At 40.9% G+C, this 16,673-nt stretch overlaps 1 protein-coding gene across 1 annotated transcript in view; it reads left to right on the forward strand.

Moving 5' to 3' along the window:
• Window positions 1–16,673, forward strand: part of cped1 (cadherin-like and PC-esterase domain containing 1) — a 245,869-nt gene that overhangs the window by 64,266 nt on the left and 164,930 nt on the right. The window contains exons 4-5 of the mRNA XM_073059544.1: window positions 3,342–3,426; window positions 16,339–16,495. Of these exons, the coding sequence (XP_072915645.1) occupies window positions 3,342–3,426; window positions 16,339–16,495 (242 nt within the window). The remainder of the gene's footprint in view (window positions 1–3,341; window positions 3,427–16,338; window positions 16,496–16,673) is intronic.

The raw sequence follows: 16,673 nt of genomic DNA on the forward strand, positions 1-16,673 counted from the left end.
CCACCATGCTTCACAGTAGGGATGGTCTGTTTTTGGTGATGCATGATGTTTGGCTTATGCCAAACATAGCGTTTGATCTGATGGCCAAAAAGCTCAATTTTGGTTTCATCAGACCATAGAACCTTCTTCCAGCTGTCTTCAGAGTACCCCACATGCCTTCTGGCAAATTCTAGCTGAGATTTCATGTGAGTTTTTTTCAACAGTGGCTTTCTCTCTGCTATTCTCCCATAAAGCTGTGGCTGGTGAAGCACCTGGGCAACAGTTGTTGTATGAGCAGTCTCTCGCATCTTAGCCACTGAAACCTGTACCTCCTCCAGAGTTGTCATAGGTCTCTTGGTGGCCTAGTCCCCTTCTTGCACGGTCATTCAGTTTTTTTAAGGACAGGACAGGCTGCCGAAGGCAGATTTACAGCTGTGCCATATTCATTCCATTTCTTGATTATTGACTTAACTGTACTTCAAGGGATATTCAGTGAATTGGAAATTTTCTTGTATCCATCTCCTGACTTGTGATTTGCAATAACCTTTTCACAGAGTTGCTTGTAGTGTTCTTCTGTTTTCATGGTGTAGATTTTGCCAGGATACTGACTCACCAGCAGTCAGACCTTCCAGATACTGGTGTATTTTTAAAGCAATCAATTGAAACACCTTGACCACATCCAGGTCTAAAAAAAACCAGATCTCTGTTTACTAATTATGTGACTTCCAAAAGCAATTGGCTGCATCCCTGATGATTTGATGTGTCGAATTAAAGGGGGGAGTGGTGAATACTTATACAATCAATTACTTTGTATTTTATATTTGTAATTAATTTTGATCAGTTTGTAGAGATTTGTTTTCACTTTGACATGTAAGGGTCTTTTTCTGTTGATCAGCATAAAAAAAACCAAATTAACTGCACTGTGATTCAATGTTGTAAAACAATAAAACATGAAAACTTCTGGTGGGGGGAGGTGAATACTTTTTATAGGCCCTATGTATTCAGTTGTTTGTATGTCTGGGTTTTGTTTTTGCATATAAGTCACCTCCCAGGCAGTTCAGGTCCTACTGCCAAAGTCAAAGTACATTTATAATCAAATATTTATACTTTATACCACCTGGAGATTCGTCATCTTACAGAGATCTACAAACCAAAGGAACTCATTAAAACAAAAAAAGATCATCAAACACCCAATGTGTAGAGAAATTTAAAAAAATCTCAGGGAACCTTCACAGCTCCTTCTCTCAGATCCCTGAACAGAGTTAAGGATTGGATCGCAAAGATGTCATTGGATCAAATCTGCATGTTTGAAGTGCTAAAGAATAGATTACCATTGGAAGTTTGAAGGCAGCAAGGAGTTTGACTGACCCACTCCACTTTAAATGTTCTGCCAGTTTTCATCTTGATTTAATTTTTGATGGCCTTTTAAGTTATTTGCAAGCCATATTTATTGTGAGGGCATAGCTGGAAGAGGCAAAGGGCTGAACAAGGGGGGATTTGATAGAAGAATAGACCATGGGATAAAGGGACAGAGAAGGGAAACCGAATCGAGGAAGGTGTGAGTCATGGGCAGGTCATAAGGATGAGAATGGGGAAGAGAAAGGGGGAAAATGGGCCAGAGAGATAAACAGAGGGGACTGGTTACCAGAAGTTAGAGAAATTGATGTTGATGTCATCAGGTTGGAGACTACCAGATGGAATATGAGGTGTTACTCCTGTAATCTGTGTCTAGCTTGAAAGTGGCATTCGAGGAGGCTATGGAGAGACAGGGCCACAGTGCTCCCCTATCAGACTCTTCCTCTTCCCCCCCTCCTAGTTTCTTACATGATTCCCTACTGCACTGCACTTCCCCACTGCCTGACCTGCTGAGTTCCACCTGCATCTTGAGTGTGTTGAGTTACTCATTATATTGAATGTTTGAGCATTGGAGTTCCAATAATTAATAAATGCAAGAGATTCTGCAGATGCTGGAAACCCAGAACAACACATGGAAAATGCTGGAGGAATTTAATTTCAATAAAACACTAACTAAATAAAAATATTTAATATTTCTCTAGTCTATTTTGATTTAACTTTCATATCAAATTCATCTTATTTTTGATTTTCTACAATATATTGTTAAAGAAATACTTTGTTGACTTTAATGTCTTCCCTCCGTATTTTCTTGGTACTTGAGGCATTCTTGCCCATAATTGACTTCAAACAGATTACCGTAGATTCCGGATTTTAAGCCGCTACTTTTTTCCCACATTTTGAACTGCTTTGAACTTTGCGGCCTTTAATACGGAGCGGCTAATGCATTTTTTTTTTTCATGCCGCCTCGTAAACATTTTGCCTCGTAACAGTAGACCAATAAAATTGATGAGTAGTTCACAGAGGTCCAATGAAATTGTACGATAAATCAAGCGCACTTTCACAATTAAATTATTGTAAATCAGTCATTTGTACTCACCCTCATCAACATGGAAAACACTCGAAGAAAAGCATTGTGCTGCCTTTATGGCAGTTATTTAGTTTATAATATTTTCGCTTAGTAATTCATTTTCTAGTTAAAGTTAGAAGAGTTTTAACTATATTTGTTTTCTGTACTACATCGCGGGATGCTATGACGTCACACCCGGTTTCGCCGCGTCTTGTGGGATACCAGTTTGCGATAAACGGAAAGGAGGGGGGGAGCGGCGGAGCCAAAACGCTGCTTTTAAGTTAAAGGCGATCAATAACTTTTCCTGGTAGGCTGCAGTATATATATTTTTTACCAGTCGTTAGGAGATATTGGAATGTTGTTCAGTAAAGAAGTATACGCAACGTATATTTAAAAGTAGCCGCGTTACGGGCACGGTTCGAAAAAAAGCATTTGCAATATGTATTTGTTTTTGTTACCATATGGATTTAATTAAAAGTTAAAAAATCCTCACGTGTAATATCTTTCTGTGTAAATATCTCATATTACAACGTGGGACACCTGCGGCCTAAAATCCGGTGCGGCCTAAAATCCGGTGCGGCCTAAAATCCAGTGCGGCCTTTACAAGTAAAAAATTGATTTTCTTTCTAAAATTAGAGCCAGCGGCTTTTAATCAGGTGCGCTCTGTAGTCCGGAATCTACGGTAGGTTTTTTTTTCCCTCACTTAACCAAGACTGAGGATATGTAACAATTGATCTAATCTCTTCACTGTAGTAAAAGAAGTCTTTCAGGGTAACATTGGGCAGTAGAATTTGGCAACACAGAGGTCAAGACCATTCATCTCTTTTTGGTCTTAAATGCTGGGAATATCGTCAGAAAAATCATCCAAAGCACCTTTTGAAATTTGTCATTTATTTCACAGAGGGAAAAGTAGTATCATTGATCAATGATTTACTTCCAGGTAAACAAGATACCAGGATTAGAGAATACCCTTTGCAGAAAAGATGGCTTTTGTGAAATTATGAAGACTGCCCAAAGCCTACCAGGTAATGTCCTTTTCATATGCATTATTTCTTTGTCCAGCTACACAGTGCTGATTGATATTATTAACCAACTAATTAATACATTAATGGAGCTCTGTTTGATCAGAGTTGCACACTATAGACCTGTTATTTTTAATAATTCACTGCACAGTTAACTGGGTGTGATGTGCTACAAATTTTTGAGAATACTCTTAAGGTAAATTCTCAGATATACCTGCTCATTACATCCTGGAAGTCAGGTGCAAGCTGGATATCTGATGTTGCTACTTCTGTCTTCCTGCTCTCAGCTTCGAGTCCAAACATTGTGAGTTGATTTTGCATTCAGACCCTCAGGGTATTGTCAAGGTGGCTGATGTATGTAGAGTAACTCCATTCATTTGAATAGTACTTCCAAACCTCATTAAATTTAAAAAAAATGCAAGGAAAAAAATCCACAGATGCTAAAAATCTGAAATATTTTTTTTAAAAACTAGGAAACATGAGAAATTTTCAGCAGGTGTAGAAACAAAAATAACATTTCGGGCTGATTGCAGAGAAGAGGGACAGGTGTATAGAATAAAAGGAATGTCTGTGATTGTTGGAGAGACAGAACAAATGATAATGGTGCCAGCTGACAGATGGAGATTAAGTTTTTTTTTTGTTTTGTGTCTTTTCTAAATTGGATCAGTTTAAGTGATCAAGCCTCCACCATCATTATGGCATGATGGCCATGTGAGTCATCCAGTCTCTCTCTTGTTCTCCCACCTCAAAATTACTTTGGTTCTCACCACCCTCCTCCACCTCTGCAACTTTTCCTAGTTGTGGTGAAGGGCTATAACCCCTCTGTTCCTCTTTCTGTCGATGCTGCCTGATCTGTGCAGTATTTCCAGAACTTTCTTTGTCTATTGGTGCAGGAGAGTGCTTTGTTTTTTCCTAATTCAACTTCATTCCTAATGTTAATGTTTTTCATAGAAATCCAGAAGCAAAGCAAATGTTGGACGTAGAGGGGTGGGGGATGGGGATTATTGACCGATTGCATCCACTTCTAGCAGTCTTTAACCAGAGTTGGTATTCACTAATTTACATAGATAGAACAGTACAGCACAGTACAGGCCCTTCAGCCCACAATGTTGTGCCGACCCTCAAACCCTGCCTGCCATATAACCCCCCACCTTAAATTCCTCCATATACCTGTCTAGTAGTCTCTTAAGCTTCACTAGTGTATCTGCCTCCACCACTGACTCAGGCAGTGCATTCCACGCACCAACCACTCTCTGAGTGAAAAACCTTCCTCTAATATCCCCCTTGAACTTCTCTCCCCTTACCTTAAAGCCATGTTCTCTTGTACTGAGCAGTGGTGCCCTGGCTGTCCACTCTGTCTATTCCTTTTAATATCTTGTACACCTCTATCATGTCTCCACTCGTCCTCCTCCTCTCCAAAGAGTAAAGCCCTAGCTCCCTTAATCTCTGATCATAATCCATGCTCTCTAAACCAGGCAGCATCCTGGTAAATCTCCTCTGTACCCTTTCCAATGCTTCCACATCCTTCCTATAGTGAGGCGACCAGAACTGGATACAGTACTCCAAATGTGGCCTAACTAGTTTTATAGAGCTGCATCATTATATTGCATCTCTTAAACTCTATCCCTCGACTTATGAAAGCTAACACCCCATAAGCTTTCTTAACTACCCTATCTACCTGTGAGGCAACTTTCAGGGATCTGTGGACATGTACCCCCAGATCCCTCTGCTCCTCTGCTAATTTGTAATGATTTTAATCTATTTGAGCAGTCTAAGGGCTTGTGAGCATTAAAGACCTTTAGAGAGCAGAGAGCAGGATGGTCGTGGATGCAGGTCACCTGGATGAGTGGTACCTGAGTACAACTAACTGCAGGAATGGCACAGGGGTCGGGATCAGGTATTGGCCTGGGTCAAACAGGATCCGGGTCAGTTCTGTGGAAAACTTGTTTCCAACATTAATCCTTGTCGCCTCGCATCAGTGTCACAACTGTTAAGAGCTGCACACACCGGCAAGGATGGCAAAGCAGTTCTGTATAAAATTTCAGTAATCCAAGCAAGGTGCCAGATTTCAACCTTGTTTATAAATTAATTGAGTTCAGCGGCGAGACCAGTGTGGACCAATCCACTACCTTTGCTCTATCCGCCACAACAGACGTGTTTTCCAGGTGGCCACCCGTTTTAATTCTACTTCCATTCCCATTCCAACGTGTTGGTCCATGGCCTCCTCTACTGCTACGAAGAGGCCACTCTCAGGTCGGAGGAGCAACGTCTCCGATTCCGTCTGGGTAGACTCCAACCTCATGGTATGAACATTAATTTATCTAACTTCCAGTAATCTCTTTTCCTCCGCCCCTCTCCCTTTTACTTTTATTTATAACCCTGAATGAATTATGTCTAATTAAACAATATGTTTACAATATTACTCAAATATTAAATACATTACCTCCCTGCTTGTCTATAAATGCTAATTCAATATAGAATGCATCTCAACTCTAATATGTAAATCTTGCTCTCTCGTCATATTATACAGACACACAGAGACACGTTACACTCTATAATGCAACTTCTATACAGACATCCACAGCATATTAAATTTTAAACTCTCCCATTCGGGCCTAAATATTTAATTGCTGTAGAGGAATTTCTTACTCTTGCGGGTTAATGTCTTTCCTTTCAAGAGGGGTTACTCTGCTGGAAGGTGAGACTTGTAGTTGTGAAGCAAACTCGGGTTCTAGGCCGCCTTTGGTAGCTGTAGGAGTTGACTCTGGGATTGCAGCAAGTGGTTCTGACAGCTCTGGACATCTTTTTTTTTCCCTCCAACAATTAACTCTGCACTTCTGTGCTGATTGATGTGCCGTCTCCAGGTGACCTCAAGACACAATCGACACTATGTAGGAGAGTAGTCCATTTCTGTCCGTAATCTTTCTAAATACCCATCTTTGATCATCTCTGTAGTCCCTCATCAGGACCGTTTGTCCGGGAGTGAAACATTGAACCCCCTTGTTTGAGGAGTCCTCAGTTTGTCCCAGCTATTTGTGCTGTATTATTCTTCTGAGGCCGGGTTTGAGGAGATTCAAACATGAGCGCAAGGGACAAACCAGGGACATCACAGCTGGTGAGTCATTGGTTGTGGAGTGTGCTGCATTGCGATATGCAAAGAAAAAATTGTTGAGCTTCTGATTCAGTGTGTTCTGCTGACAATGCTCGCAGTGTGTACGTTAGACTCTATACAAACTGTAAGACCATAAGACCTTAACAACTTAAGACCATAAGACAATGGGGCAGAATAGCATACCCATTAAGTCTGTCCTGCCATTCTTATCATGGCTGATTTATTATCTCTCTCAACCCCAAACTGCCTTCTCCCTGTAACCTTTGACACCCTTACTAATCAAGAACTTATTAACCTCCACCTAAAATATGCCCAATGACTTGGCCTCCATAGAGATCTGTGGCTATGAATTCTATTCACCTCCCTCTGGCTAAAGAAATTCTTTCTCATCTCTGTTCTAAAGAGATGTCCCTGTATTCTGTGGCTGAGCCCTCTGGTCCTAGACTCTGCACTATAGGAAACATATTTTCCTCGTCCACTGTATCTAGGCCTTTGAGATCCCCCTACATCTAAACTCCAGCAAGTACAGGCCCAGAGTCATCAACCATTCCTCATATCTTAACCCCTTCATTCCTGGGATCATTCTCATAAACCTCCTCTGGAGACTTTCCAATGCCAACTCATCTCTTGGATAAGGTGCCCGAAACTGCTCACAATGCTCCAAGTGTGCTCTGACCAATCCTTCATAAAGGCTCAGTATTACATCCTTTGTCATATAATCTAGTCCTCTCGAGATGAATGCTAATATTGAATTTGCTTTCTAATGATGATGCAGATTTCATTGACTGTCCATTTCCATCCATGCTTCATGTTTGGCTGATATTCCCTTGTGTGTACGTTCCCTTGTGTTTCCATTGGTCTTCATTATGTTGTCCTTTAAGTTCTACTGACTTAACAATCAAATATCATCGCCATGATCATCAAGTGTCATGTTGTATAATATGGGCGATCATGGTCTTGATCTTAATTGTCCTTGGCAATTTTTTCTGCAGAAGAGGTTAGCTATTGCTGCCGCCTTTGTAAGACTTGTGACCCCAGCCAGTATCAATACTCTTCAGAGATGGTGTCTGGCATCAGTTGTCACATAACCAGGAATTGTGATATGTACCAGATACTCAAACAAATATCCACCACCTGCTCCCATGGCTTCATGTGACCCTAATTGGGGTGGGTGGGGGGGGGGGGTGGCACTAAGCAGGCTACACCTTGCCCAATGGTGACCTGCAAGCTTAGCTTGTAGGGTAAAGCAGTGCTTTACACCTCCTTCGGTAGAGACGTATCTCCACCTTGCACCCGAATGTCAATAATCAAGTATCACATTACTAAAACCTAGAATATTTTTCCAGCTCTGTGTACTTGCCCAACAGATGGTGCAAGTCAAGTTGGTTTTATTGCTGCAAGTTGTTAGCTTTTGACTTGGCAATCTGTTTTGGAAAATTGGAGTGTATAGGCATGAACTGTAACACTTTATTGACTGGAAATAAAGTTGGAATTATAGTTGGGCTATATTGTTCAGGTGATGTACACAATCGGGCATTTGAGAAGGAAAATTATATTTTTAAATGTGATTTTGTGGCTGCTTAATTTATTTGTGTTTATGATCACTGAAATAATTCAAGCAATTGGAAGAAAGGCAAATTGATTAAAATAGCTAGTAAGGGAAATGCTTCATTTGTTTTGATGTTTAAATGTACGTGTGACAGATAAAACTAATCTTTAAATGAATACCTTTAAGGTGTGGTTTCTATGATTTCAGCCTGAAGTTTCTTACACTTTCCCATTCCAAATTGTGTAGAATCATTGTGAAAATGGATGAGGGAAAATATCAAAACCTGAGGCTTGTTGCTTTCCATCTGTTGTCGCTTCCTTAACCTGACTGGCAATGCTGTTGGTTGAACTTTTGTATTCAAAACACACAATTGCTTCTCCTCATCTCAAAATAAAGGGATGAGGTCTAATTGGAGCGTCTTCATCTTCCTGCCATTTTACTAAAGGGTTTCCAAAGTCAATGCCAAGTTTATTATCAAGTACAAATATGCCCATGTGCGGTGGAAAAACTACAAACGTTTGTAGCTTGCAGCAACGTCACAGGCTCATAGCAGCATTCACAAGGAAAGCAGAAGCATAACTTGTACCCACTTTTTACATGAAAGTTCACAATTAGAACAAAAGCAAATGTCATTTTGTGCAAATTGATCATGGCCTTATATAATTAAGGTTTTGCTGGTCGGTTCAAGAGCGGAGTGGTTTAGGGGAAATGGCTGTTCTTGATCTTTCTGGTGTGGGACCTGAGCTTTCCAAACCTCCTGCTTGATGGTAGCAAGGAGCAAATGGCATGACCCAGATGGTGGGGATCTTTGAGCGTTGCCTCCTTGAGTGTGCCTCCTGTAGATGCTATAATGGTGGGGAGAGATGTGCCTGTGATGCATTGGGCTGAATATACTACTGTCTGTGGCTTCTTCTGTTCCTGTGCATTCAAATTGCCATTCCAGGCCATGGTGCAACCAGATGGGATCTTCAGAAATTTACTAGTTTGCAAGAATTGGTCCATTCCATTGCACGGTATTTACTCTAAATCATGTTGATGTTCATGCTCAGTGATATACTGAACTTCCATAACCTCCTAAGAATGTGAAGAAGACTCTGTTAGACCTTGTTTGTAATTACATCCATGCACTGGCCACAGGACAGGTAATCTGATACGCTAACATCCAGGAATTTAACACTGCTGACTCTCTCCACTACTCATTTCCCCCCAACGTAGACTGGTGCATATCTGCACTCCTTCCCCTTTCTCAAGTCAATAAGCAGCTCTTTAGTTTGTCTGATGTTGAGCCGAGAGGTGGTTGTGGCAACACTTCCCAACCAGGTGTCCTAATTCAGCGCGCTGACTCACCTCCGTCTGGGGTTCGTCTAACAACAGTGGTGTCATCGGCAAATTCTACATGGCATATTTTTCACTGGAAAATATAGAAGCTGGAAGAATGGTCCATTCCGTGGCCCAATAGGTCCATCTTAAATCATGTTGATGCTCCCTTTCTGTTCCTTGCATTTCTCTTTCCTTCATCTATTATTCATGGCACGATGAAAGTTTTTGCCTTCCCCAATGGCCATGGAAATAATTTTCCCAGTTTCACGTTCCTTGTACCTTATTTTTTGTTTTCCTGTTCTAACTCTTTTACACCTTGATACAGTTTCTCGTTATTCACCAGATATCTATGGGGGTAATGTAAAGCTATAGTCCACTTCCCTCATCCTTTCGCTAATTAGTCATACCACCTCCCAATTTGAATTGTCCTGTGAGAAAAGGCTACTTTTATTTAATTCTTTCCTTGTATCTTTAGTTTCTCCTGTGTACGGCATGAAAACTCCCTGCGGACCTTTGAGGCTGTTGAGCTATGGTCATCCTAACAAGTCAAGTTTATTGTCATTTAACTACACACATGTATGCCGTCAAACGAGGGCAATGTTCCTCCGAGCCAGGGTGTAACGCACAGCGGTACGCATAACACACAATAACTTAGGAAAGTAAGGATTAAAATCTACAGATGAATTACACATAAATAAACAAAGTAAAGTGCATAAATTAAATATTGTAAGGTACGGGACAGGTTAACCGGTGAGATTTTGAATGTGATGCTGCAGGGAGTTTCAGAAGCCTAACGGCCTGAGGGAAGAAACTGTTTCTCATCCTGCCCGTTCTTGTTTTTATGCATCGGAGTCTCCTGCCCGATGGTGGAAAGTCAACAAGAACGCTGGATGGTTGGATCGGATCCTTGCTAATACCAAGGGCCCTGTGTACACAGCACTCTGATAAATGTCCCCGATGGATGGTAGGGAGACCCCTGTGAGCCTCACAGTTGTTCTCACAAGCCCTTGTAGGGACTTACGGACTGCTGCTCAGCTGCTCCCATATCAGACAGGATAATAAACCATATATAATAGCTAATCTACACACATCCGATGCCATATATAAATTCATTGATGACATAGGTAGTGTTCAGTCAGCGTATAGGAGTGAAATAGAGTCCTGGTGAGAAGACCCATGTCTGGGGTAGGATCTGACATCGAGCCCAATGTCCCATTTTAACAATCTTATTATCCATGTTAATTTTCATTTCCATTCAAATTTTAAACCCTGTTGACTGACTCTAAAGTGCACAAGAAAGTAATAATGAACATGTGGTCCAATGTTTAAAAAAAAAACACACTGGATGACTTTAATTGCACAGCACAAACTCCCAAGTCTTTAATAACCATTAGATGAATGTCATCTGGATCACCGCCTTGATCTATTTTAATTATTTTATTCTTTTTAGAATGAGCCTCTAAGCTATTTTAATATTTCTCACCTACACATGTCTAGTAGACAAAGGAAATTGTGATGTCATTATTTAACTCCACTCCAACACCATAGATGTGCTTGTGTCAAAACTGTCTGGTGTCTGGTTTTATGCAAATAATCTTCTCCGAAGTGTGATTTCCTTTGTATATTTTAAACCAGAGCAAGAAATTAAAGACAGTTTAAATAATATATGGCAAAAATATCGAGTGGATTAATTAATACAAATCACATCTGTAAATAAGTTCAGATCTCTTTAAAAACTGAATTTGAAAGCATAATATCATCGTCTGTTTCATTATTTCAGTTATTTTTAATTCACTTTATTTAAGGAGAATATTGAAATTTTTATATGTCTGACTATCAGAAAGCTGCTCGATTATACATTTGACTCTAGCTCTCAAGATTTGACTCAAGGTTACAATTGCTTCTTACACTTTGGCTAAATCTTTATTTAATTTGTCTCAAACTCTACACTGGCACCTCTTTACAAGCTGCTTTTAAGCCATAATCATGAAAATTGGGTGGGAGGGTGAAGGTGCATTTTTACCAAAGGAGGTGTAAGGCGCTCCTTCCCTTCGCCAGCCTTCAGGTCACCCTTGGACGAGGTGTAGCACCTACTTAGTAGCCCCCCCCCCCCCCCCCACCTGACGAGGGTCACATGAAGCCATGGGAGCAGATAGTGGCTGGTCGTATGAGCAGCCGGTGCATATCACAAATCCTGGTTATGCGACCACTGATGCCAGGCAGACAATCTCTGACGAGTATTGATAATGGCTCGTAAAGACACTGGCTAGAAGAAGGAGAAGGTAAACCACTTCTGTAGAAAAATTTCTCAAGAACAGCCATGGTCAGGACTATGATCGCCCACATCATGTGACTCGGCACGTAATGAATGAGTAATGAAAATAGGGAGAATCTAGCTCCTGCCAGATGGCAAAAGTCAAACCAGATTAAATTCCTAAATGTTGCAGGATGAGACCATTAATGTCAATGCTGGCATTAAATGTCCTTTGAATACAGTGGCTTGCTATGCAGCCTCAAAGAGCTGTAAAGAGTCAACAACTTGTGGTGCAATCAAATGGGCCAGACCAGGTAAAGATGGTACATTTCCTTTTCTGAAGGGCATCAATTGCCCAGAATGGGGTCTTATGGCCGTCTGGCACTTGATATTGGTTGACTTTGGTTGTAAGAGTTAATTTTTTTATATTGGCTTCAGAGTTGACGATCGATTCTCTTTAATAGCTGAGTAAACAGAGTAAAAAAGGCTTTTTAACAGTCAAGTACCAAAATACCAGTTAATCTAAAGGGAAAGATGTAAATGCCACACAATCTGAAGATTATAGTTATGCTGTTCATAGTTCGTCTTTAGCCTGATTTTCATTATGGTAAACGATAACCGCAAGCAATGAAGAGGCGAGAGAAGGTGAGGCTGACTCGAGGGTTTAGGCGTTTGGAAGCAATGCAAAGTCAGAGCGAGGTCGGGGCATGCTTGAGGACAAGTGGGTCGAAACCAGTTCGAGACGGAGTCATGGCGTGCGAAGCAGAGAAGCTTCGGAGCCCATCCACCTAAAGCAAGAGTAAGGCGTGGGTGATTTCAGCGCAGGGCCGATCTGGAAAGGTCAGGTATGGACCAAAATGTGCTGGCGGGGTCCAGGCTCAGAGCCCGTTGAAGTGACAGGGCCCGGATGTTAGAGGGAAGAATAACCCGATGCTTGGACGATTCAAGCACTGGGCCAGGTGCATCAAGCTGGAGGCGAGGGTCGGGTCGGGTCGGTTATGCTTGCTGCTCCACGATGTTTGCTCTGCTCTTCACTGCATTGAGGCTGTAAGCCTGCTCCAGACTACGTATCCATGCACTCACTCTCCTTCTGAATGCAGTTGCTTGCTTTTATTGTTGGCACAATCTGTGTTTGTTTTCTCTCTCAGCACATTAGGCATTTATTGATCTTTCTTAATGCTTTTTTTTTGGGGGGGGGGTTCTTATTTTGTGGCTGCCTGTAAGGAGATGAATCTCAAAATTGTATATTGTATACATACTTCGATAATTAATGTACTTTGAACTTTGATTTACATGAGATATAGGTTCACCCATACCTACTGTACATACGATTGAAGTTTAAAACATTATGGCCAACTTATTGCATAGATTATTTGGTGATTGTGCTTATTTAAATCACTGGGATTGAAATAGTTAGGTTTAAAATTCTCATTTGATGTCTTTGATATAAAAATCACAGCAGCATGGAGTCTGATTCAGTATCTAGGATTCATCTATCATGTGGCCGTATTTTGGTACTTAGGACTGAAAACCACCATAACTAATTTAAATATATAATCCTATGACTTGTTGAAAATGATTATAAAATACTTATTGTGGGGGAGGAGAAGAGTGAACAAATGTGCTTTTTGTGTTGTGACGGGATGTTTCTGACATCTCGATAATCTTGCAGCTTTTTCCCCTCTGGGGAAGACTCCCCATCAAGTCCATCACCCACACATAATGTGTTGAGGTGGCTTTTATAATGTATTTTAAATCTGCACTAGTTCTCTAGAAAGTATATATGTCATTAAACACTAGTTCAGCATTAACAGCAAATGTTTTGTATGTTATTTTGAGCCTTTTACCATGATTGGTTTCTGACCTGTAGTTGGAAATAATCATGCTTTAATGTCTGCAAAAATAAAAAAAGAGAATGCAAAATACTATCTGCAAAATAAGGAAACATTTTGTAATAGGAAAGCCTGCTAATGTACTGATTCGGCTGAATAAGTCTTGATACTTATTATAGTGAGTAGTTTCATTGACTCCACTAACTGTGCCGTCGCCCTGATTCATGTAATTTAGAATATTTTGTAAACTGGAGGTTTTATGTGGAGAATTTGTTATGGTGCAGTCTAGAACATAAAGTATAGCAAAAGGAAAAGACCCTTCAGCCCATCAATTGCACAACTAAACTAACCCCTTCTGCCTACACTTGACCCATCGCCTTCCTTTTCCTGAATATTCTAAGATCCTCTAGAATGCCCCTTGTCACCACCCCAGTGGGCATTTTGTGCACCCACTACTCTTTGTGATTTAAAAATGATTGCTCTGTACATTTCTTTTGATCCTGCCCCTCTAAGTCTAAATAACGGTCTCAGATAATTAGACATTTCAAACCTGGGAAAAAGATATCTACTCTATCTATGCCTCTTATGCTTTTATAAGGTGTTATTAGATCTCCCCTCAGCCTCTCCTAGAGAAAAGAACTCAATTTTGTTCTTCTAGTACACACTGTCTAATCTAGGTAGTGTCCCAGTAAAGCTCTTCAGTGCCCTCTCCGAAACTTTGACTTGGGTGGCCAGTACTGAATGCAGTACTCAAGATGCAGCCTAACTATTATTTCATAAAGCTAAAACATAACTTCCCAACTCTTGAACTCAATTTCTTGACTAATAAACACAAGCATACCACATGCCTTCTTTACCGCCCGATCGACCCACATAGTTATTTTCAGGGAGTTATGGATTTGGATCCTCCTGCACACCTACACTGTTAAGGGTCTTGTGTTTGATATCTCAAAGTGCAACACTTCACACCTGGCCTGGTTAAACTCTATCTGCCATTTCTCTGCCCAGATCAGCAACTGATCTATATCTAGTTGTATCCTTTGCCAATCTTCTAGCTGATCCTCATCACCAGCAATCTTTGTTTCAGAGGATCATAGAAATCTACAGCACATTACAGGCCCTTCGGCCCATAATGCTGTGCTGACCATGTAACCTACTCTACAAACTGCCTAGACTTACCCTACCGCACAGTCCTTTATTTTTCTAAGCTCCATGTACCTATCTAAGAGCCCATTGCCCAACTGTCCCTGCCTCCACCTTTGTTGCTGTCAGTGCATTCACACACCTATCACTCTGTTTAAAAAATACTTCACCTCGGACATCCTCCAAGCACCTTAAAACTATGTCCCCTTGTGTTTGCCACTTCAGCCCTGGGAAAATTGCCTCTGGTTATCCACACAACCAGTGCTTCTTATCTTGTACACCTCTTCCAGGTCACCTCTCATCCTCCATCACTCCAAGGAGAAAAGGCCGAGTTCACTCAAACTATTCTCATAAGGCATGCTCTCCAATCCAGGCAACATCCTTGAAAATCTCCAGACTTCCATCTGCAAACTTTCTAATCCACCCATCTACATTTTCATCCAGGTCATTTATGTACATCACAAACATCAGACATGTCAGTATAGATCCTATAGAATCCTATATTCATGGACCTCCGACCAAATAAGCCCGATCAAATACTACCTCTGGTTTCTATGGGCAAGCCAATTCAGAATGGTGATGGCTAATTCTCCACAGATCCCATGCATCTTAATCTTTTGGATGTGCCTCCCATGAAGGACTTTGTCAAACCCCTCACTGAAATCCACGTAGACAACATCCACAGCTCTACCTTCATCGTTCACCTTGCTCACCACCTCAGATAAAAAAATTCAATCAATTGAATCTTCTCTTGTTTTAGATTAGTGCATTAGATAAAGCAAATGACTGTTTCCAGTCAGCAACCTCATCCCTTCAGAGTTTCCGTAGCATCAAAACCACATCAAGACGATTGCCGCTAGCCTGCGACAGCTGTTATACTTGCATGATGTGCCCCCAGCTCCAATGATGATTCGAAAAGTCGAAACCTTTATTTGATCCTTTTTAGCAATCAGCAAACACACAGACTTGAAGCAAAGAAACTGAAGCATGCCCAAGTGTAAGCTAAGCATTATTCAGCAATATTTCAGTGATATTCAGCATTATCTCAGGAAAAGATACGACCTCCAGCTGGTCCCAAGCTTACAAACTGCAACAAAATAAGCAAGAATACGTAACTTATTCCCTCCGCTTTTACCAGACACCCTCCACTCATGGGACTGGTTACCATAACAAGCACAATGAAAGTGCAACACAGTGTAATGCAGATAGAGAATAGATACATGGTGCCTACAGTGTCTAATTTGCCTTTTCTTTCTTAAATTGGCATAATCCAAATCAATTCATATACTTCCTGTTCTCTAAATGTACTCTTTGCTCTTATATTAATGGTGCTTTAGTTTAAGGTAAGTGCAATATGTTCTTGAATGCAAAGTACACTCACTGGTGGTGAGGATAGGAGTGTTCTGTGTGCATGTGTATGTCTTTTTGAAAAGTATGTGTACCATGGGGTAAGATCTCTGATATACAGTATAGTTGTGCCTATCACTTACTGCCTTTGGTGCGATCAATGAAGGATTTTTATCTTGAATCTCCACCCTGTTTGCTTACCTTATTAAAAAGCAGGACAGCTTTGCCACATTAGGGACTAAGTGATTGGTCATAATTTAAACAATATTGTTGTCAGATAACGATAAGTACAGAACTGTGGATATGACAGATGAAATGATTCCAAAGGAACTCTGTTCCTTTATTCATTGCTTTATAGCTGCTCAACCTTTGGCTGTCTCACCTTTGTGCTTTGACCATTATGTGGACTTGGAAGCTACTAGCAACCAAATAAGGGCTGAAGATACGAATCCTCACCAAGGATATACCTCTTCTCTGAAGCTTCAAAGACCAAACAATCACGTTGACATGAGACGGTAAGAAACACAAATAGCTTCATTTTTAAAGGGTCTACTGTGCTCTCATTTGAGTTTCTCTCAACCTGTCCATGGTACGTATGTGATATCAGGGAGCACCAGGCTTTATTCATCTGCCAGCAACGACTTCACAGTGAAAGAGGAAACACCTGTGGAGGCAGAGACAACTTTAACATTT

This window comes from Hemitrygon akajei, chromosome 10, assembly GCF_048418815.1.
Source record: "Hemitrygon akajei chromosome 10, sHemAka1.3, whole genome shotgun sequence".
Taxonomy (NCBI): domain Eukaryota; kingdom Metazoa; phylum Chordata; class Chondrichthyes; order Myliobatiformes; family Dasyatidae; genus Hemitrygon; species Hemitrygon akajei.